General features: G+C 38.7%; 1 protein-coding gene across 1 annotated transcript in view; it reads right to left on the bottom strand.

The window, feature by feature from the left end:
* VPS13D (vacuolar protein sorting 13 homolog D) overlaps positions 1–22,721 on the bottom strand; it is a 326,075-nt gene that overhangs the window by 75,629 nt on the left and 227,725 nt on the right. Inside the window, exons 66-67 of the mRNA XM_051988522.1 lie at positions 14,093–14,225; positions 8,957–9,152 (exon numbers count right to left, since the gene is read on the bottom strand). Of these exons, the coding sequence (XP_051844482.1) occupies positions 8,957–9,152; positions 14,093–14,225 (329 nt within the window). The remainder of the gene's footprint in view (positions 1–8,956; positions 9,153–14,092; positions 14,226–22,721) is intronic.

Consider the following 22,721-nt stretch of genomic DNA (forward strand, 5'->3'; position numbering starts at 1 on the left):
TAGCCAGTAGTGGTTGATAAACAACTATCTCTGACATTATCAGATTCTCAAAAAGATAGGTCCAACCAAAAATATTAGTCGTTGATCAAAAGGTCACTCCACTTGTCAAATTTTCCACCATTTCTACTTATAAATATTTTGGTATTGATATAGCTAATAGCACAGAAAGATGGCTAAAGATTTGCATCAAATTGATCTTACTCAATTTATATAACAGGTCATAAAAACAGCCAGTCATTAACTGAATTCTTAAAAAAAAAAAAGTCTACCCATCCAATTTAATTTCTTTCAGGCACTACAAATGTCTATTCATCTGTAGGTGTTTACAGTGGTTCTCAAAGTATGGTCTAGAGAATCCTGGGGATCTCTGAAACCCTTTTATAGGGTCTACAAATTCAAAAATAGTTTTTATTTCCAATATGGTAAATGTCTATAAATATAATCCAGATAAACAAAAACTCTTTGGAGAGATCCTCAATAATTTTTAATAGGATAAAGAGAACCACTATGTTAGAATATTAACCCCTTTCTGGAGGGGATTGTAGAAGGGGCTAATATCACAAGTAAAAGAAAAACTCAATTGAAAAATTCTTTTTAAAAAAGGAGAAAAATTCTTTTCAATTCCATATTTAAAAGGCTTATGGCAAAACAAACAAACAAAAACCACTTTCAAAATCAGAAAGTACACTGAGGCTAATCATTCAGATAGTATTAACAAAAAGGCTACTCAAAGGGCTCTTAAAACAACTGGAATTTACATCTTCATGTACAGACAAGGGACCTGGGATTCTAGGACATTATCAGAATACTGAAGTCTGTGTTCTTAAAATACTAATTTATCATTATCTTTCAAATTCTCCCTCCCATCTTATCTTTCTAAAATAACTAGATAAGCTCTACCGTTCCATATCACTAAGCTTTGCTAAATTAGCTCCATATCACTGAGCTTTGCTAAATTAGCTTAAATATTTCAAATCCTGCTCACTCCTACTCTCTCTTCCCACTTGGGATCTTTAATTAAAATATTTTGGGATAAATGTCTGGGTCCAGCCTCAGAGTAATAACCTGCCACTGCCCTAAAATGTCTCAACTCATAGGCTCAACAGTTGGCATTTTAAAAATAAATGAATACATGAAACACATAAGACATAAAAAACATGACTACCTCCCCTCTAACCTTGTATTCCCTTCCCCACAAAGGCATCCTGCCATCTGTCACAAAATGCCTGCTACCGGATCTTTGCAATTTCCTGAGTTCAAATCTGGCCTCAGATACTTCCTGGATGTGTGACTCCAGGCAAGTCATTTAACCTCTGTCTGCCTCAGTCTCCTCAATTATCAAATAGGGGTAATAACCGTATCTGTGTCACAAGGCTGTGATGAACAAATGACATAATTGCTGTCAGATAGGCCTGACACATGTTAGGCACTTTACAAATGCTTATTTCCTTCCTATTGCAATGCCTTTTCAGCTAACCTGGATGCCTAGTCCATACTTTGGTCCCAGGTCACCTAAAAGGAGGGCTAAGGATATTTATGCTGCTGCGTCATTAGGCCAGGACAGATCCCAAGGAGGCATAATGGGCTTTTCCTTAAGTCTCTATGTGGCTTTGATGGCACCACAGACTGTGGCTCCATCTCTATAATTTCATAAACTTTACTTGGGAACAGATTAATGTGGCTGAGGACACGTAGCGCAGAAGATGCAACCTGAGCCAGCAGAGCTGCGCCTTGGAACGGCTTTTGACTCAAGTTCCAAACCACACATATTTGAACAGTTAACAAATGCAACAGGGGGATATTGGTACACAACATTCAAGTCCAGTCCAAAGGCTCTGTTTGTCCTCCACCCTCCTTTATCTTCCCTGCCCCCACCTGCCTTTCCCAAGAACTGCCTGATTATATAGATGGGAATTTTAGAAAAAAGCAGGGGTGGGAAGATTTTCAAAAAGTCTCCATGCACAAACAAGGCTAGGAGTCTGGATGCATTTTAATCTACTAGAGCTGAAGGGAGATTTTTTAAAAACCCTATAAATAAAATCATTTTTAAATAAACAAAAATGAAGCCAATGTTTCTTGTAAGACAACTCTTCAGATGGATTACTGGAAGGAGTATTCTTCAACAGCTTTATGGTTTGCCCTGTGATCATCTGCTTAGATTGAGGATCATTTTAAACAAAGATGCTAAGATATGAGCCTTCATTTAAATGAAATATAACAAAGGAAACAAGTCTGATTCCAAATGTAGATCTGGAGGCGGAACTCTTGGACTCTTGGGTTCTACTGCTGGCTCTGGCCCTAAGTTTGGGTCAGCATTCGGTCAATATCTCACTTCTAATCCCCTCAAGTCATTTGCTAGTCCCTTTTGTCTAAACAGCCAGAATAAGTTTTTCATTAGTCAGTGGGGAAAAGCCCTCAGTTACACCCCTGGATCCTGTTCAATTGACTGGGGTTGATGGAAATGGTTGTAATTCACTTTCAAGAACCTGGAATTATTTATCCCTTGTGTAGAAACTGGTGTGTCCCTGGTAAGATAACAATGCCATCATAACTCAAACCTGAAACAATTCTACAGTTATTTAAAGGGAAGAGAATGATTTGCAAAAATGACTGTTCTCCCTGATGTGATCTAAAAATGCTAATAATGCCATTTTAAATGCTGGATAAACTGGACTGGGAAAAAAGTCTATAGTGCGAATTACTATCCCTCTATCCTTCATAAAAATTTACAGAACTTAGGAAAAAAAATTACCCTCTGCAGTGCTTCCAATCATGTTATATTATTATCAGGCAGTTAGGAAGCAGCAGTGATAGTTCTCTACACAGATACTAGATTTTGCAACAGAGTTTCAGGGATTATGGGAATTCAAACTGGTTATGAAATTGAAAAACACTCATGGCTAAAACTAATCTAATTTCAAGTGGCCTAAGATCTGCAGGTACCCTATTATAAATATGATCACCTTTTCTTTTCAGATAAAGAAGCTAAAGCCTAGAGATCTTCAATTCCTTCTTGCAGTCACATGAAAACATCTAGAACTCCAAAAAGATGGTTCAATGATGTGACCTTCAAGATCTTATCTGGTCTTAGGGTGAGTATTATATGAAAGTTTATGGAGTGTCCATTTTGTACATGGCTTTTTCATAGGCTAGTCTTTGCTCATATTTCCATCTGTAATCTCTCTGTTAGATGTACCTAAGGACTGAGCTGAATGACTCAAGAGTGACTCTTTTATCTCTAGCATCACTTCTTTTGCTATGATACCAGGCTAACGATCATTTATTCATTACTTGTAACTTTTCTCTCTGAAATGAAGGAAGTAAGTTGACAAATAGCAATCCTTTGGATATGAAGCCTGCAAACAGTTATCCTGAGCTTAATTAGGAAGCTGACGTTTTCAGTTTTAAGATTGCCACTCAATAGCTCCTTGACTTGGAGCAAGATATTCAGGTGCTATGTGCCTCTGCATCTTTATCTGTAAGCTGCGCTATACAACTACAACAGCACATTATAAGGAGTGAACATCACAAACCAGCAAATCATTTTCAAGTATCAGGTTACATGTGGTTCTCCAGAGAAAGCAGTGAACTTCTTCTCTAAAATCCTTATTATTCTAAGAGATCAGGCAAGAGATGTGGAAACCAGAGCGGCATCAAAGGTAGTTCCATTACTAGCAGTACTAAAAAAAAAAAAAAAAAAAAAAAAAAACTAAACACACTATCATGTTCTAGAACAGGATAACTAAAGGCAAGGAGACCTTGTTCCCTCATCTAAATTAGGGTTAGATTGGCAGGGACCTCAAGCCTTCTCATACAATTCTATCACCTGAGGTTATTGGGAGGTAATGCTGCTTAAGACGCAGAGAGTAAAGATCAGAGGAGTAATTTGAATCAAAGGCCTTTGATTCTAGTGCCAATGATCCTTCTATTCTATTACCATGTTGTCTCCCACGAGAGAAACTAATTGGAGTAAGTGGTGGAACTGAGAGAAATAGCCCTTTTACCAAGACAAAATAGGTCATTTCTCACACACAAGGTATTCAGCTCTGATTAAATTATGCCATCAAGTCTGTTCATCATATACATTCAAATGATTTTTTTAGGCAATACTACTGAATTTTTAACTGGAAAATAATAATTAAACAAAACCATTAGTGGCACTGGAAACCTTGGAAATTTAACAAGAACTCTGATTCTCCCAATACCTTTCCTAACTTACCTATTTCTACCAAGGGTACCACTATTCACTTTGTGACTCCTGCATTATTTTGGAGCACCCTTGGTACTTCACTCTTATTTAGCTATTCAATCAGTTGTTTATTCTTATGGAGTTTAATTTTTTAATATCTCTAACATTTGTCTCTTCTCAAATCATATCATAATCACCTTACTTCAAGTGCTCATCACATCTTACCTGGACTATTTCAATAACCTCCTAACTGACCTAGCATCTTCTGGTATCCTTCCAAACCATTTCTCCGCACATCTGCTAATCTCTTATTCCTAAAGGGGGCTTCCCTAATTCTGCACATCTCATGTTTCTCCTAGGCTACTTCACTCTGCTTTGCTCATGGAGCACAGCTCCTTCTTTGATGCTGGTGGTCCTGTGTGTCTCCCATGTCATATCATTAATTCTAAAGCTATTAAGAGAGACCTTGAGAGGGTCCTTGTATTTTTTTTTTTTCTGACTACCTTGTGAGCACTTGTCCTGTGTGAGCTCTCCAAGTGTACGTTTGGCATTTGAGCAACGTGGCTAGCCTAACAGAGTTGTGCTCTATTTAGAAGAGTTGGAATTCTTGGCAGTCTGGTTCCAAAAAGGACCTCAATGTCTGGTATCTAGTCTATCTAGGCTGAAAAACATGGCTACCCTTACCCATACTACAAACCAACTAAACAGATCTGTCTCCTTATTGTTTTCTATCTCTTCCTTTTATCTCTTGCCCCTGTATCTGGAATTCTCTTCCTCCTCATCTCTGCCTCTTTGGAACTTCCAAGGTAAAATTTAAGGTTTAACTTCCTTCAAGAGGCTTTTCCTTATTCTCCTCAAAGTTAGGGTCAGTATCCCCATCATTGTGAATTTAATTTGTACACACCCTGTAGTTATCATCTATAAGGAACACACATCTCCGCATCCTCGACATCCTTTCCAACTTTGGCTTGAAGATTTCATTCTACTTTGGATAACTCTCAGATGGCTCTCATCTTTATCAATCAGAACTCAACTTTCCTCTTTGCCACTTCTGGCTATTGTTTCTATTTCAGAAGCATCTGGGGTCAAGCAGAACAATTTCAGTCTTTCTTCACATCCTTGAAGGCAGTCACTCTGTTTCACATAAATCTTCTTTGTGTCTATTCTAAATATTCCCAGTGGCTTTAAGCAATACTTACATAAAGAATTCTGATTGTCCTGCTTGAGTACTCTCTAGCTTATGGATCCTTGCTAAAATGTGGCTCTCATTATACTCTACACAAACTCAAGCTGGAGTCAAATACAGTAGCAGGATAACCTGCTTTTTAACCACCATGCCTTTTATTGCAGATTAGAATTAGCTGTTTGAATGCTATGTCTCATTGATAAGTTGTACTACACTAAAAACTCCAAATCTCTTTGAGATAGTTTGTCTCAAACTTTCTTATCTTTCTCCTCCTATCATGAAGTAATGAAATAAATCCACTGAGCCTAAACATAAGATTTTACATTTATGTCTATTAATTTAAGCTTATTCAGTTTGGATCAAGGTTTTATATTCTGACATGATATTTGAATCCTAACTTCACCAGGAAATGTTTGATCTTTCACCTAGTTTTATGTCATCTGAGAATTTGATAATCATAATATTTTTACCTTTATCCAAGAGATTAAAATGATGTTTTCTAGCCAGAGCCAAATAGTCCTTGACATTCATTCTACTGCAGGCTATCAGAGGATTACCACCGATCACTCTGCAATAAATTCTGATTCTTGTTAACCACAATGTCAACTAGGCCCCATCACCACATTTTCTCTACAACAGGAGCAAAAGAGTCGTTATGAAGTGATTCATTTAGATCTAGAATAACTATATTTACAATAGTGTGAAATCTCTTCAGTTTTTCACAGTTTTTCCAAGATCACTGGGAATGGCTCAGTGTGTATCTTTATGTATCTCAGTGTGTAGTTCATGTGGAATAGGTGACATGCAGAGAGAGGATCTTTTACTATCTTTTTTTCATTCTGGGCACCACATTTGTGCCAGTCACTTTTGATTTAGGCATTTTTAGTGTAAATACTCTATGGCAAAGAAAATAGAAGCAGCTCTGTCTTCTCTTTGCCATCTATTATCACAATCTCATCCACCCCAGGTCCTTTTTTGCTTTGATCTTCTCTCCCAGCTGATAGAGATAGATATCTCTATCTTTTTGCAGTCCTTATTTATCCTTGCCAGCATCACCTCATTTCGAACTTCAGTATTCCTGATAGTCATACGATTATGTCACTATTTTTTACTCCTTCTTCATTATATGCCCTTCCTTCTGGTGACCACAAATGTGATTTAGAACTTGAGCATGTGGGACAGAAGAGCTATTTCCTCCCATGTAGCGGCTCATTTAGACAATCAACAAGTATTTCTCAAATGCTTACCATGTGCCAAGCACTATACTAAGTGCTAGGGATAGCAAAAAAAAAAAAAAAAAAAAAAAGGCAGAAGCTAGTCCCCGTTTTCAAGGACTCCTATCTCAGTGAGGGAGACAATATGCAACAGCTATGAACACATCCAGGATAAACTGTTATCTCAGAGGGAAGAAAATTAGAATTAAACAAGACCAGAAAAGGCTTCTTAAAGAAGATGAAGTTTTAGCTAAGAATGGAAGGAAGTTTAGGAGGCAGAGAGATGAAGGTCAGTAAGAAGAATAGTTCCAGTTATAAAAGAGAGACAGAGAAAATGCATTGAGTGTCCTGAATAAGGAATACAAGGTAGCTAGTGTCACCAGACTGTTGAGTACATGGAAGAAAGTCAAGTATAAGAAGATTGAGAGGAAGGCGGGTTATAAATGGCTTTAAAAGCCCAACAGGGGATTTTATATTTGATCCTGGAAATGGAAGGGAGCCAATGAAGTACATGGAGTAAGAGGAGGTGAAATCTTCAGATCTGCACTTTAGGAAGGCACTATGATAACTGAGTGGAGAATAGATCGGAGTGGGGAGAGATCTGTGGCCAATAGACCCCAGTCACTACTGTAACGAATCCAGGTGTGAGGTGATGAAAGCCTTTGCATGAAGATGGCGGTAATGTCAGAGGAGATGAGGGGCTGTATGGGGAAAATGTTAAAGTAGGAGAATTGACAAGTCTTGGAAACAGAGATCAGAGGGAGTCAGGGTTGAGAGTGTGTTATAGAAGATTGGGGATGTCCTCAACAGTAATAGGATCAGGGCTGGAAGAACATTACTTCTTTTTTTAGAATACTTTAGTCTGTATTCAGTCTTTCCAGGTTCTTCTGAAATCACTCTGCTTGTCATTTTTTGTAATATTCCATTACAGCATATACCACAACTTGCCTAGCCATTCCCCAATTGATGGGCCTCCCCTCAATTTCCAATTCTTAGCTACCACAAAAAGAGCTACTATAAATGTTTTTGTACAAATAGGTCCTCTCCTTTTAAAAAAAATCTCTCTGGGACACAGACTTAGCAGTGGTATTGCTAGATCAAAGGGTATGCACAATCTTATAACCTCTAAGGCTACATTGGGTGGGAGGACTTATTGCTTCTCTATGTTGTCTGGATAACTAAAATTCACCATCATTACTGCATCAAGCCTTTGTATTAATTAGACTTTTGATCTATTTCTTGAATTCTTCATCTATTTTTTCTTTCATTTCTGTCTTTGCATCCCTATTGCCTAGGATATAATAAGCACTTAATAAAATGTTATGTTTTGCTGAGTTAAATCTGTGTACCTACAAGGATGAAACCACAGACCTTTAAGAGCTAAAATGCATATATTTTAAACTTGCCCAATTTCCACAATCAAGTTGAACATCTTGGAAAGTTAATTCAAAACTAATATCACCATAACAGTCTTCTGAAAAACCTGCTTATTTCTCCAGATAGCAGAAAATCCATGCTTGCCTTCAGTGGACTTAGGCTATGACTATACTGTATTTCACACAGATTTCTTTGATTTGGAGCCCCAAACTATAGCCAAAGGAGATGAGGTCAAGCTAGCTGAAATGAATGGTTAAAAAATGAATGTTAACACTTGGGTTATACATGATTTTCAACATTCAAATTCAAATTGGCTAATGAGTTCCCTGTGCATCTACATCAGTTATTATCCTGGTTTTGTCCTGCTCCCCAAAGTACAGATGTGACCTAAATGCAACAGGTAATCTCACGCTATCAAATGATAATCTAATTCATAAGCAGTAGAGATACACAAATAAAAATGAACAGTTCCACCTTTCAAGGAGCTTACAAATGTCCAGGAGATACAGCATATAAACAGACGAGTAAATATTTAGGAGGAGCTGAAAATCATCAACAACTAGGAGAATTCAGGTCCTCCTGGAAACTGAAGAGCAATGTCAAGTAGTAAGACTATGGGAAGGAACACACAGGCTCAATCTTCTGGCTGAAGATGCACAGGGCTACGAGGGAAGAACAGGCCTTGTAGTTTAAGACCATTAGATACTAGGCATGGAGGCCAAGAGTTGGCCAAGAAATTCTCAAGGATGCCGGCTTACTTATGCATTCTTCTTGTTCCATCAAGAAAACTAATCAAGCTTCACATAAGTTGCAATCATCTGTGCCTCATGATTCAAAAAAAAAAGGCTAATTTTAGTTACAGACATTTATATTATATATGAAAGGAAAGGAAGGCAGAGGACTAAACACATCAGGATAAATTATAAGGAGAAGAAACAGAGCTCAATTAGAAATAGCAGAAGGTCTCATGGAGTCTCCATGCTTACTGACCTGGGGCCACTGAGTGTTGCTGTGTCTCTCACCGCCTGAGCTGTTTCTGATGCAAAATCAAGAGCACCCGCCACTGGCTTGGTCACTGTGCCAACGAGCCCTTTTCCAAGACCAGATATGAAACCACTGACTCCTCCTTCGGTTTTTACACCCTCTACCGTTGAGGTTATTACACTGGTCAATCCACCAATGATACCTGGAGGGAAAAAAAAAGCTGAAATAATCAGATTAATAGCTCTACTACTAAATATTGGCTCAATTCCCTCTGCTCAATGCCTTCTAAGCATTGTACTTTCAAGCCTAATATTGTATTTCATTTGATAGCTATTAGAGTATCTCATTTGAAATGGTTTGCTTTCTTTGAATGAATATTGACAAATAATTTTTAAAAACTTTTTTACATGTACAAAGGCACATGTTTACAGATATACACATAATAAACAAGTAGCATGTTTGATAAAGAGGTCTGAACAGTGTACAAGTAGATACTATCTCAGACCATAAACTTAAGGCCATATGTCCTAACCAAGTTAAATGGTTTGAAAGTCTTACACTGTATTTAAATATTATTTACAATAGCTGGCAAAGCAACCAAGAGTCATTTAACCTGTAGAGCATATCCAGGAATAAGATGGGGACCAAGATGGGGAATGAGTGATCTTAACTAAGAATAAAGTATATTAACCTTTGGGTCACAGTGGATCCCAAACTGAATGTGGATCACTAATGAAACTACCTTATTAAAAACAAACAAATATCTTTTTAAAATCAAGCATAGCCGTGGAATTGATTCTACCTCTTTTATGTTTCTGTAGTTTAGGAAGTAATGTAAAAAATTTGGAAAAGATTTGTGGGAGAAGAGTTACATTGACTAAAGGGTTTAAAAATTTAGACTTTGAGAGGGTAAAGGAATAGACTATCTTCAGAAAGTAAAAAAGATAAGTAACAATGACATTCTTCAAACTTTAGTAGATAATTAATAGATAATTCAACAGGCTTTGAAGCAAGAAGGCCTATATCCAAATACTGCCTCATATTTTTTAACCTCCCTGTGCCTCAATTTCTTCAACTATTAAAAAATGATCTTGACAGATTCCAAGAGCCCTGCCAGCTCTAAATCTATGATCCTGGGACTCCATGAATAGAAATGATGCCTTGTGGCTCAAAATTCAAAAACACCAAAAGGATGTTGAAAGGAAAAAAAGCTACTGTAGGCTAATTGGTCTGATGAGTTCTCTACAGATGCCCTGAACAAAGCATAAAGGAAAGCACTTTCTCATATATTGATCAAATCACTGGAGTTAATTCAGAAGAATCAAACAGAAGCCACCAGAGTCACTGAAAAGAGAATAAGAATTCATAGGAAATGAATGAAAGCCTAAGAGGAGTATGTTAATGCAGGTTTTCGAGTGGGACCTGAATGACTAAAAGAGTTCCAGGCAGCAGAGGTCACGAGGAAGATAAAACCCAAGCTCTATTTGATAGAGACATTGAGTTAACACACAGGGCTGGGCTGTGGAAAGAGGGAGGAAGTCTGGCAAGACCCTTCAAGTGGTCAGAGATGCTCCAGTGACAGGATGTTTACCCTTGGCCGCCTGGGTGTGAGGAGGCTCTCGGAGCTCTTCAATTCTTCTAGTGAGACAAACTGGGAAAGTCACTTCTTACTAAAGGGGATTCTTAACAACTTATATGATTTCTCTTTTGATTCTTGGTTCATTTTATGTAATTAAGCAACATTCCTAACTGTGCTAATAGCAAAAGCAAAAGGCAAGGCTGGAGTTAAATATGAAGGTGGGATCAACCAATTAACAAGAACTATGCTAAGTGATGAGGATTCAAAGATGCACAGGCCATGTGGATGGTGATATACTAGTAGCTGGGAGGGCCAAGAAAGAATACACTGACAAAGAGAATGACTTTTAAGCCGAGTCTGGAAGGAAAACAGAGATTCAAAAGGTACAGTTGAAGAAAGGGTAAATTCTAGGCATAGGAGACAGTCAGCACAAAGCAAGAAACAGGACTGGAGTGTTGGATGTGAAGGGATGACACAAGTGAGAGAAGGGGAGGTCAGTGTAACAACACTGGAAAGGCCAGGTGGCGAGGTGACTGAAACGTCAAATAGAGTGGCTTAGATGGGATCTACGAGACAAGAGAAAGCCACCGGACTTTACGGAGCAGGGCAGTTGTTCAGAACAATGCTGGAAATCCACTTGGAGGGAAGAGAAAGTAGAGGTAGGGAGTCCCAGTGGGAAGTTGTTGCAGCATCTAGGATGGGGTGAGTAGAGCCTGAACTGGGCACTGGCTGCACGAATGGGGGAAAGTTAGGGAAATGAGGAGTTCTCTTTTGGTCATGATCATGATCAATTTGAGATTGCAGGACAGCCAGCCAAGGGGCGCTATCGTGTTCAAAGCTCCAGGCCTGGAGTCGGGATCCTCCTCTTTCTGAGTTCAAATCCAGCCTCAGACAATTCCTAGCTATGAGACCCTGGGCAAGTCACTCCACCCTGTCTGCCTTGGGCAAGTCACTCCACCCTGTCTGCCTCAGTTTCCTCACCTGTAAAACAAGCTAGAGAAAGAAATGGCCAGCCACTCCATTGTCTCTGCCAAGAAAACCCCAAACGGGGTCACAAAGAGCTGGACACGACCCAAATGACTTAACAACCAGACAGGTCCGGTTGACAGTTCATTATGAGGATCAGCTGAGAGATAAGGGCTAGATTCCTAGATCTAAGTGTCATCATCACAGAAACTCCCAGACCCATCATCAAGGGAGAGGACAGAGAAAAGGGACCAGGACAAAGTCTGCAGGCATCCTCTTACTTGTAGGCTAGCCATGAATGAAGAGCCAGCAAAAGGAGCATGAGAAGGCAGGTCCAGACAAACACAAGGATGAACAGGAGAGAGCAGTGCCACAAATGGCCAGGGAGGAGAGAGGATCCAGGAGGAGAGCTCGTCCAGTGGGGCAGAGTGGTCCGGAGGCTGGAGGGCTGACAAAGAGATCGCAGGTAACTCTGGAGCCATTTTAGTGGGGGGATGAAGTCAGAAGCAATATTGACGTGGGTTAGGAAGGGAGTGGGAAGACAAGAAGAAAAAACATCCAATTCGCATGTCTTTTACAAAGAGTTTGGCTGAGAGAGGAAGGAAAGCTATAGGACAATGGTTAGCAGGAATGGAGGAATCTAGTGAGGTTGTTTTTTAAGGATGAGAAAGCTTAGGTTTGTTGTTGGCAGTAATGTTACCTCTGTATCAAGTGCTGGGGATACACAAAGAGAGATAGAAGGTCTAAGGACCTACACTGGAAACCAGCAGACATGGCTTTAGTGCAAACACTGGTTTTATGATCATAAAATCATGTAACTGGGACTAGAAAAGGGATCAAGATAACATCCAAGTTTTAGGAAGATCAAAATCATTTATGTCAGCTAGGTACCCATTCTCTTGCTGAAGATCTTAGGAATTAAAAGTACCTCACTGTGGTCTATTCCAGTGCCTTCATCCTGAATGAATTTCTTTCTTGAATAGAACTGAATTCTCTCCTGTTTTAATTTAAATCAATATTCTTTTCCTGGTTTATTCTTGATAAAAAGAATAATGTGTCAGCACTGTTTTCACAGGACAGCCAGTTGGGGCAGTACCAGATCTGCAGTCAGAGTGACTTTGGGCAAGTCCTTGATTGTAAAATGTTCTGGAGGAGGAAATGGCCAAACATTCCACTATCTCTGCTAAGGAAACCCAGCATGGTATCACAGAATCAAACATGACTGAAAATGACTGAAAATTCTTTTCATGAAAAGTCTGAAAAAGCACTGCAATAATAAGCCCCTATTTTCTCAGCATTTTGGTTTCTCCACCTCTATTCTGGGATGAACTCCTATCCCTCTCTACCTTCCATGAATATTGCAAAGACAGGAATATGGCACTGTGACATCACTGTACTTGAATTTCGGAGTTGTGTGATCATGGGCAACTCATTAATTTACCATTCCTACCCCTTAGCTTCCTTATCTGTAAAGCAGGGAGAATAATAAATGCATTATCCATCTAAGGGTCATTATGAAGGCAGCACACTGCAAAACATAAGTGCAAAAATATTTCCAAAATACAGGTGGTCATCAACATTATAATTATTATGATATAAAGAATAGTATTTGAGGCTCTTTTAAAGGGAGGTGCCATACAGATCTAATGTATAACTATTTTGGTTAACAAAAGAATGATTAAATCTTAAGCCAGTCCAAAGCTCACTTTAGACTTGTCTCTCAAATGTCATTTCACGGATTACCCTCCTCCATTTATCATTCTGGCCTGGCTTTCTTTGTCATTCAATACACTTAAAGGTTGCCTTTACTGTCAGGATGACTTCCTGATATTTGGGGAGCACAAAATCATTTCAAACATAATTAAGAAAGTAAATCCATTGTAAATTATCCTTTTGGCCCTACTTTTGGTCCTAAACATAGGATGCTAAAGAAATCATTTGGTAATTGTACATGCCACTGCCTGCCTGCTTTCCTTAGTCTACCCCACCCATCAATGCACAAATAAAAATCAAATGCACTTAATGCGCTTCTTAATAATATCATAGTATTTCTAAAAATGCAGAATGATGCTAAAGAAGAAGTGACAAAAGATATCTGGATTAGAAACAAAACACCTGAATAAATTCACCACAAAAGGGCATGTAGATTGACATGGTTATAAAGACAGGGAGGTAAATGTACTGGAACAGAACACTACATTTCAAGTCAGAAAATTCAATTTTGAAACAGATCTGTACATTACTATCTGGTGGACTTTGAGCAAGTTACTGCCTTAATAGGCTGGGTCCAGATCATTTGGAACAGAGAGACGGAGTCAATTTATTAAATTCCACAAAATTGGGAAATGGCCAAAGGACAGAAAGGACCTATCTTGGATTATAAATTGAGCTTTCTCAACCTTTGCCATGTTTCTATCTCAAAAAAAGGAAAAAAAAAATAAGTGACTTTAAAATTTTTCATATACAGCAAGATACTGAACCAAGATTTCTAACATGTTTTCTCTTTTTTAATTTAAACAGGAGCAGATTGTGTTTTTCCATCATGGCAACACAGAAGTGTGGCAAAACAATACTGTGGCCAGAACTTTCTTCCTTACCATGAGCCAGGCCATGGATGCCAGCTACAAGATGTTCTCCACTCGTTGCTGCATGGTATCGAATATATTCTCGCTCTGTTTGGTGTCGATTGTCCATGGTCTTCCCCAAACCATCTGATAAAGTCCCAGCAAACTGCAATGAGTCAAACACAATGGAAAGATGGAAATCCATTTTAAAGTGAAAATTATTTTTATGCATACTGCCCACTGCTTCCAAACAGCATTCAATAAATGTTGCTCATTCAGTAGGTTCATTAGAAGATCTTGGTGTATACTATAACATGCCCAAAATTTCAAAGTCAAAAAAAAAATCTAATCTCCCAAGGAAGCACTAATTTTAGTATTACCATTTTGTTTATGTGGAAAGTGAGGTACACATGGAGGTTAATGAGATGGGTCACTATGGAAAGAAAGAATTGAATCAAGTATGAGATAATATTCTCCACCACAAATCATGGGGAAATTTTATATATTCAGGTACACTTTTACCAGAGACATTTTTTAATCCGTCAAGGCAAGATAAAAGAACATAAATCTGTTTTGTCACGGGGCAATCTAAAAGGATTTAAGGTGACAGTTAATAAACCCCAGGGTTCTTATCCTCACCATTCAGGCATAAAAAGAGAAGATATTAAATATATAATTAACTTTCTCCTGAAGGATCTACCAAAACAAGTGGTTAATTGCCAATGACCCAATACTAACCTTCCAAAAAACTCAAAGGAATGTTATTTAGCTACAAAGCTCAATGGAAAGCTCTAAGGCAAACATTCCTGTCTCCAAACCAGGTGGAGAGAAAGAGAAAGAGAGAGAGAGAGAGAGAGAGAAAGAGAGAGAGAGAGAGAGAGAGAGAGAGAGAGAGAGAGAGAGAGTGTATGTGAGTGTGTGTGTAAAGTAGGCGGGCCAGAAACTATTTAATTCTGGTTGGCAATACAGTCAGTCATGAAAATTCTTGAACATGGGAGTAGATGAATTCTGGACAAACCAGAGAGGTGTAGAAAAAGCAATGAGTATGTTCACATCACCTTCCACTCCAGGGGTCCTCAAACTACGGCCCACTGGCCAGATGCAGCAGCTGAGGACGTTTATCCCCCTCACCCAGGGCTATGAGGTTTCTTTATTTAAAGGCCCACAAAACAAAGTTTTTGTTTTCACTATAGTCCGGTCCTCCAACAGTCTGAGGGACAGTGAACTGGCCCCCTATTTAAAAAGTTTGAGGACCCCTGCACTAGACCAAAATCTGGTGTAAGATGGACAGCATCAAGCCTTAGACCAAGGGCAATGACAACCTACCTTTATGAAGCTGCCATATCCTAGTACTGTATGTTTGCTTTTTTTATCATCAAAATGTTTTTATTTTTAAAAATTAAATAGCATTAATTTATATTTATTTGAATAACGTATTTGAATTTCCATGCTATTGGGATAGGATTTTGCTGTTCTTAATTTAACTTTATGATACTACTCAAGAGACCAGAAGGCAGCTTAGGATGTCAAAAAAACAGAATTCAGATCATTGCTCTAGATTGTAGATTGTCAATGTAACTTGACAGTCAAAGATGCTTCTAAGCAATTTCTATGAGATATTTTTACAATATACTCAGTAGGAAAGCATGTAGAAATGAAAGTAGATAGTTACCTTTCCTAGCAGGAAAACACCCAAGCTTCCCCAAGGAAGAAATGGTACATCTTGCAAATGTCAATCCCTTTGTATTTCGTCCCTGTCTTCTCTAGAAATTTTCTCTTTCAATCATCACCTCTCTTCCAAATTTTAATCTCTCTTTGTCTGCCCGCTCCTTCAGCACTGCCTACAAATATATTCATATTTTCCTCATCCTCATTTACTTGACTTACTATCCTATATCTCCTTCTCCTTTTCACACTCTTAAAAAAACAAACAATGATTCCTGTTGCCTCCATATTCCCCATCCTTATTATCATTCAACTGAAACCACTCACTCCAAGACCCATTTACAGGTATATTAATTGGTCTTTTCTCTGAGCTTATCCTTCCTAACTTTTTCAGTAGTTACTAATATAACTCTTGATTTGCTTTCCTCCTGGGTCCCCTCCTCTCTTTGGATTGTGATGACACTGCTTTCTGCTGTTTGCCCTCTTACTCATTTAGACACCTATTCTGAGTTTGTTTTTGTTTTGGCAAGATCATTATCCTTGTCCCCCTACTTTTCTCTCCTGCCCACTCCCAGAGGTACACTTCAGGGCTCTGGACTGAGCCCACCCACTGGCCTTCCTTCCTTCCTTTTCCTCCTCCTCACCCTACTCTTCTTTTTTGTCCCCCTCCTCTTTTTCTTCTCCTGGTGCTCAAGAGCTTCCATGGATTCCTCTATCATTTCTAAGAGAAGATTCACAAATCTGTATGTTCAGCCCCAGCCTCCCTCCCAAAGTTTGGACCTGTACTACTAACTGCCTATTTGATCTCTGGTTGTCTTGTAGACAAGTTAAATCCAACATGTTCAAAGCAGAGCTCATCTTTCTCCCAAATCTTCCCAGCTTCTTCATTATCCTATTTCTCTTGAGAGTATCACTACTCTTCCAGCCAGGCAAATCAGACCCTTTGGAGTCTTGCTCAGCATTCCCACTTTCTTAGCCCTCATGCACAATCAAGTACTAAGTACTATTGATTCCAAACATTTAGGTCCCTTGTTCTCCAGGGTGCCACCTTAGTTCAATCTCATCATTGCTCCCTCAAATGTCAGAAACTGGGGCTAATAGCACCTGCCTCATAGTGTCAGTGTAAGGATCAAATGACATATTATAAAATATTGCAGTGTCTGACACACAGTGTTATATAAATGCTAGCTAGTGGTGGTGTTGTTATGATTGTTTTAAACGTCCTTCTGGAGGCATTTCCAAACAGTGCCCTACCTGAGATCAATGAGTAGTGAAAAATACTCCTTCCTCAGACTTTCTCAATTTTTTCATATTTTCTCAACCTTACTATTCCAGCTGTTGTTCTTAGATGAGTTATTGTGTTAAGTTCCTTCTGCCTATTTCTGGCAACTAAGAAGAATGAAGCTAAAAATCCTATAACATTTTTTTTCTTTCTTTCCTTAAAAAAAATTTTTTAATGGAGTACAGAAGATAATCTGGGCGCCTTGCCCAAAACATCTCCACACCCCACATCCCCATTTCCATAAAACAGGTTTCAGGTCAAAGCTTTTGTGTGAGCTGATGCCAAAAGCTTTGTGGCTAGCTTGTTCTCTAGCGACAGACATGACACCCCCATCACTGACCTCACTCCTTAGTAAAAGACTTGGAGATACTTAGACCACAGCACTTTTTAGTGGCGCCTGGGGGATGAACAAAATGACCTAATAAGAATGCTCTATATCTTTATGACTGCTAAAATCTCATCAAATTCTGCAAGGGTACCTTACTTCTGGTAAGAAAAGAAGTAATAGTTAACTTTTAGAGATAACTTTTCCAAGTACCTCATTCTAACTGACATACAAAAAAATGTTAATGCAACCTTGATTAGGCTTGCAATGACCCAATTTATGTGATAAAAATCAAAGACAAATAGATAATTTCATGAGCTCATCACCAAAGTCTCTGCCTGTTAAAAAACACAGGCTCCCATACATATCACTGTGCAGGAAACTTAGTAGACATGACTGCTGCTGGATATAGCCCAGAGTTCAAATCCTCTGGTAATTTGACTTCTCATGAAATGGAAAGTTTTGAGATAAAGGCACCGAGGATTTTGTGTAGGGGGCAGTCCTATTACAAATGGAACACAACAAGAGGGCAAAATGACTAAGTTCGCCATTGCCAGGATTATATGGGAAATGAGGGCCCTAATACCAAAGCAGGTTCAGGATGCTGTACCCAATGTTATGCACCCTCCCTGCAAGTCACATCAAGTTCTGACACAATCACCCTATAGAAATGCTGGTGCTGCTGTTCTGCAAGGATATCAGGTTAAGCTAGAAGGAAAGAGGGTATATGTTGACAGAGCAAAGTAATTCATTTTCTTCTGATAATACTGATGTATTCCAGAGATTAAGGGAGAGTGGGAATGGTGAAGATTCATACCAATCAACACTTTGTAGGATATCCTTAACTAACAGGTTACTTTTTGGTACTGATCCTTTCTGATGTTGTGATAGCTGTGAAATTGTGACTGACCCTTTACTTTGACAGAGGCAGAATTTAAAAAAAAAAAAAAACAACATGGTGGTGATTGCTCATATTGCTGGAACACAGCCTCTAATTATGGGTGCTTGACTTCTTGAAGTTCTTTTACTTTCCAAATGTAGCATTTAATGCATGTTTCAAAATAAAAGCTAAATGAAATTTAAATTTTTTGGAGAATTTCCTCAAGAAAACAAATAATTCCCAAGTTACATTGAACTTAACTAACCACATAGAACACAGAATTTTAAAGAACAGATTCAGATATACACAAAATAAATTATTGTGGTCCCTGTAACATAGCTATGGAATAGAAAGATACCAAAAAGCAACTGGGAATAATAGTAATAACAACAATGTTGTTAGTGCATAGCATAGTAGTGCAGTTAGCAGATGCAGAGATGGTCTCAGAGACAGGAAGACCTGGGCTGAGTCTACCCTTTGAGACAAAAGGCCTAAGCCAATCACTGCACCTCTCAGGGTCTGAGGCTGCCAAGTTCCTCAATAATCCCCACACAGATGGAATCAAAGTAGTTTGCAAGTTTTACTACTCCTGACTCTAAGTATGACCTTGGACAAATCAAAATTCCTCTTCAAGTCTCATTTCCCTCTTTCCAAAAGGCGGGGACTGGACACTGTATAACCTCTAAGGGTCCTTAGAGATCTGACACCAAATAAAATTGACTTTTGAAAAGTGGTTTGTAAGATACAAAGAACTATCACTCCCGGTCCATGCCCTTACTGGAGTCTTACAACAACTCTTTTAGATATTTCCAAAAAAGTAAATGTAGAAATTCAGTGACTTATACAGAGTCATCCAGACAGATTGAACTAAGGTTTGACTCCAACCTTCAATCTAGGATTCAAACACACTACTTAGAGGAACAAAATGATTCAGATTCCCTGCTCTAGATCCTCTTCACAAGTGTTTACCTCTTTTACTGGAAAGAAAAGAGTCAACTATAATTCTCATTGAATGCCGAGATAAGCAAAGTAGACATGGACATCATGTGCTTTACTGGAGGGATGTAATAACCGACTGTTTAGACTGCTGGTTAAGGACATTCTACAAAGTGCCAAAACCCTGTTTATTATTAACACTCTCAATGCAAGATAAAAAGCAGGATTGTGGCTAAAATGTTGCTACACTATTAGCTAAATGAAACATTTTAGCCACAAAAGACTGACAGGAAAAAGTAAATGTTACTTGGGTGAAGATTACAATTTCCTAGGAACTGAACGTCCTTCAAAAACCTGTCTGCTAAACTTGTTAAGATAATAATGGTGTCCTCCCACCCTAAACCCCTCCAAGGCAGCTCTAGCACCCGCCACACTTTTGAGATCTGGATTCAGCCCAAAGTAATTAATTTCTGTAAAATCATATTATCTTCTCTTTGGGGCAGAGGGGAGAAAGTCTGTAACATTCTCAAAAGTTCTTCAAGATGCCAATTCTACTGCATAACCAACACATACTGTGTGTCAACACCCCACCTTCCAAAAATAATTCTGATGTCAATACAAATGGAGACACTGCAAATTAGCCAAGATTTAGGCCTGGCTCTGAATGATTGATCTTACAAAACTGAAATTCAAGTTGATATTGGAATGGAACAAGAAAAAAAATTCACACTGTGGCTCTCTGTTCTATCATATCAGCTTTCTTGACCCTTATATAATCCTCAGTTAGCATGGGATATAAATGGTATTTGGCCAGAGTAAGTGGAGCTGGGGTTTGAATTTCTTCTTGGTTCTTTTTTCACAATCATTTACTTAATGGAAATGTCTTCCTTAATATCTTTGCTCCACACCCTAATTTAGAAGACAATATCTTCCTTACCATTAAGCAGGATAGGATGGTTTATAATAGCAAAAGAGAATGATTTAGGCAAGATGAAGAAGCATTCTCACATTCCTCTGGGTTGAGAGTTACAAAATTGCAAAACTCAGCATTGAATGTAATTCTAATTTTGTTCAATTTTGCTTGTGTGGTCTGAGCAAGCTAATAATTTTAGGCCAAACTGTATTTGAAAACAGAGTTCAATATTTATGCTTATTATTAGATGGATGTACACTTATTCAGGATGATTCTTTTAAATGCAAAATCTAGGGCTTAATCCTGTTCAGTCAGGACTTGGAATACCGGATGTGAAATATGAAGTCTGGATCTGAATCTCAATTCCAATTTGTCAAATCACCTCATCAAGACTTGTTTACCTCATGTGCAAAATGACAATAATTATTTGCACACTATTTACTTCACAGGGTTATTGCAAACTTTGATATACAATAATTCCTTAGCCTTACAGGCTATCAAATCCCTCAACCCTGCTGAGGGGCCCACAGAGCTGAGCTCTTCTCATGGTGTCATAGATCACTCAATAGCTATGATTTTTCCTCTGTCCAGGTCTGTTTCCTCATCTGCAAATGGATAAAACGGAACTAAATGCTCTCTGAGATCAAAATTCTTTGACTCTAAGGTAAAATGCAAAAATTCAAGAATTCAAGAAACATTTATTAAATATTTATTATGTTCACAGTATGAGGAATACAAAGAAATGAGAGTCTATAGGGGAGGTTGTGAGAGGATGACAAATACACAATTAAGCATGATACAAAGAGAATGGCACAAGTGCAAAGGAGAGGGCTTACCAAATACCATAAGTAAATGAAAGGAACACTTCAGTTGAAGTGACTAGAGTCTATACAGCTCCACAAAGAAGCAGGAACTTGATCTGGGTCTTGAAGGAAGAAAAGCATTTAAAATCCCTTCTTCTTGGCTCTGGGTCCTATTCCCACCCTGGATCCTCCTTTAATGACTCCTGACTTCCCTGGCTTCTTTTAAGTTCCATCTTCCCTCGGAAGCCTTCCTCCCACCTCTTACTTCCAGTGCCTTCCCTCTGTTAAATATTCTGTGTGGAGCTTGCTTTGTATACACTTACTTATTCTCATGTGGTTTCCCTCTTTAGAGTGTAAGCTCCTGGAGGGCAAGGTTTGCCCCTTTTGAATCTCTAATTCTTAGCAAAAGTGTCCATCACAGAGCAGGTGCACAGAAGCAGAAGTACAAGACAAGCTCGTCCACACACACACAAGTGCACTACTCGGGTTTGGCTGGAATACCACGTCAGGGAAAGAAGTAGTGAAAATGAAGGTAGGAAAGCCAGGAGGTAGCTAGAAGCTAAGCTGCAGGACTTCATAAGTCAGGTTAAGCAGGTTATCTATTTTGTCCTGATTTAGGATAAGGTGACACAATGCGACCCTTAAGAAGACAACACTGTAGAATCTAAGTTTCGAAGGAAGGAACAAGTCATTTCTGGATTTGCAACCACAGTACCAAGCACAGGTACTTAAATATTGTTAGATTGAATGAAGATTCCTTCGGCAGTTATATGAAGGACAGACTGGAACAGGGGAGACAAGAGATAGCAGCACTACTTGAAAGAAAGTTATTAGAAGACTCATGATGAGAGCCTAGAATTAGGGTGCTTAATAGTAGTAGTAGAATAAAAAGCACAAAGACAAATGTGGAAATATGTTTAGAAAAACTGCGCATGTTTAACCTATATTGGATGACTTGCTGGCTGGAAAGAGGAGGAAGGGAAGGAGGAAGAAAAATCTGAAACACAAGGTTTTGCAGAGGTGAATGTTAAAAACTATCTTTGCATCTATTTTAAAAAATAAATAGCTACTATTACTTTTTTTAAAAGAAATTCAAAAAAGGAAGAAGAAAAACCATTAAGGGGAGAAACACTGTGGAAGTAGAGCCAATAGAATATTATAAATGACAGTGTGTGGAAGATGAAGGGGATGGTGGGCCAAAGCTGATGCCAACATTCCCAATGAATGGCGAGACAAGTCTGGGGTGAGATGAGCTTCTTTTGTGGTGTTTTACAATCCCCAGGTAAAAACACTTGTTGAGAGGCAAAGGCAAAGAGATCCAAAGAACACGGGGAGTTTCATCACCATCAAAGTGCCACATGGGCATGTCTTGATTATTCACACTAAAGGAGGGCAAGGACAGCATGGAACAAGCCGGTAATTTGGCAAATGGATCCACAAGATTCCTTCTGCTAAGGCAGACCTCTAACCACGGGAGGGGAGAGTGATTTTTTTTTTTTAATTATTGCAGCCACAACTTAAATGATGGATGAAATTAGGAATTTACAACAGCAAGGAAAGGGAGCTGGTAAATCCATAAAGGGGATAAGGACTAAATCAAGATTTTTTTTCCCCCTCTTTTAAAAAAAAAAGCCTGAACTGGTGTTTGACTACAGGGAGGTAACCAAGACAATGACCTTGTTGTTTCTCTTGCCTGAGGAAATCTAAAAACCTTTCTACCATAAGACATAAACCATGTAGCTATTTCATGGATAAACACTTATCAGGCGGCAGACACTCCTTTACAGTTAAGAAACAAAGCTATCCAAAGCCACCCAGAGTTATCTCAGCACACAAGGTCTAAACACATGCAACCAGC

Source organism: Antechinus flavipes, chromosome 3 (assembly GCF_016432865.1).
Source record: "Antechinus flavipes isolate AdamAnt ecotype Samford, QLD, Australia chromosome 3, AdamAnt_v2, whole genome shotgun sequence".
In the NCBI taxonomy this organism is placed as follows: Eukaryota; Metazoa; Chordata; class Mammalia; order Dasyuromorphia; family Dasyuridae; genus Antechinus; species Antechinus flavipes.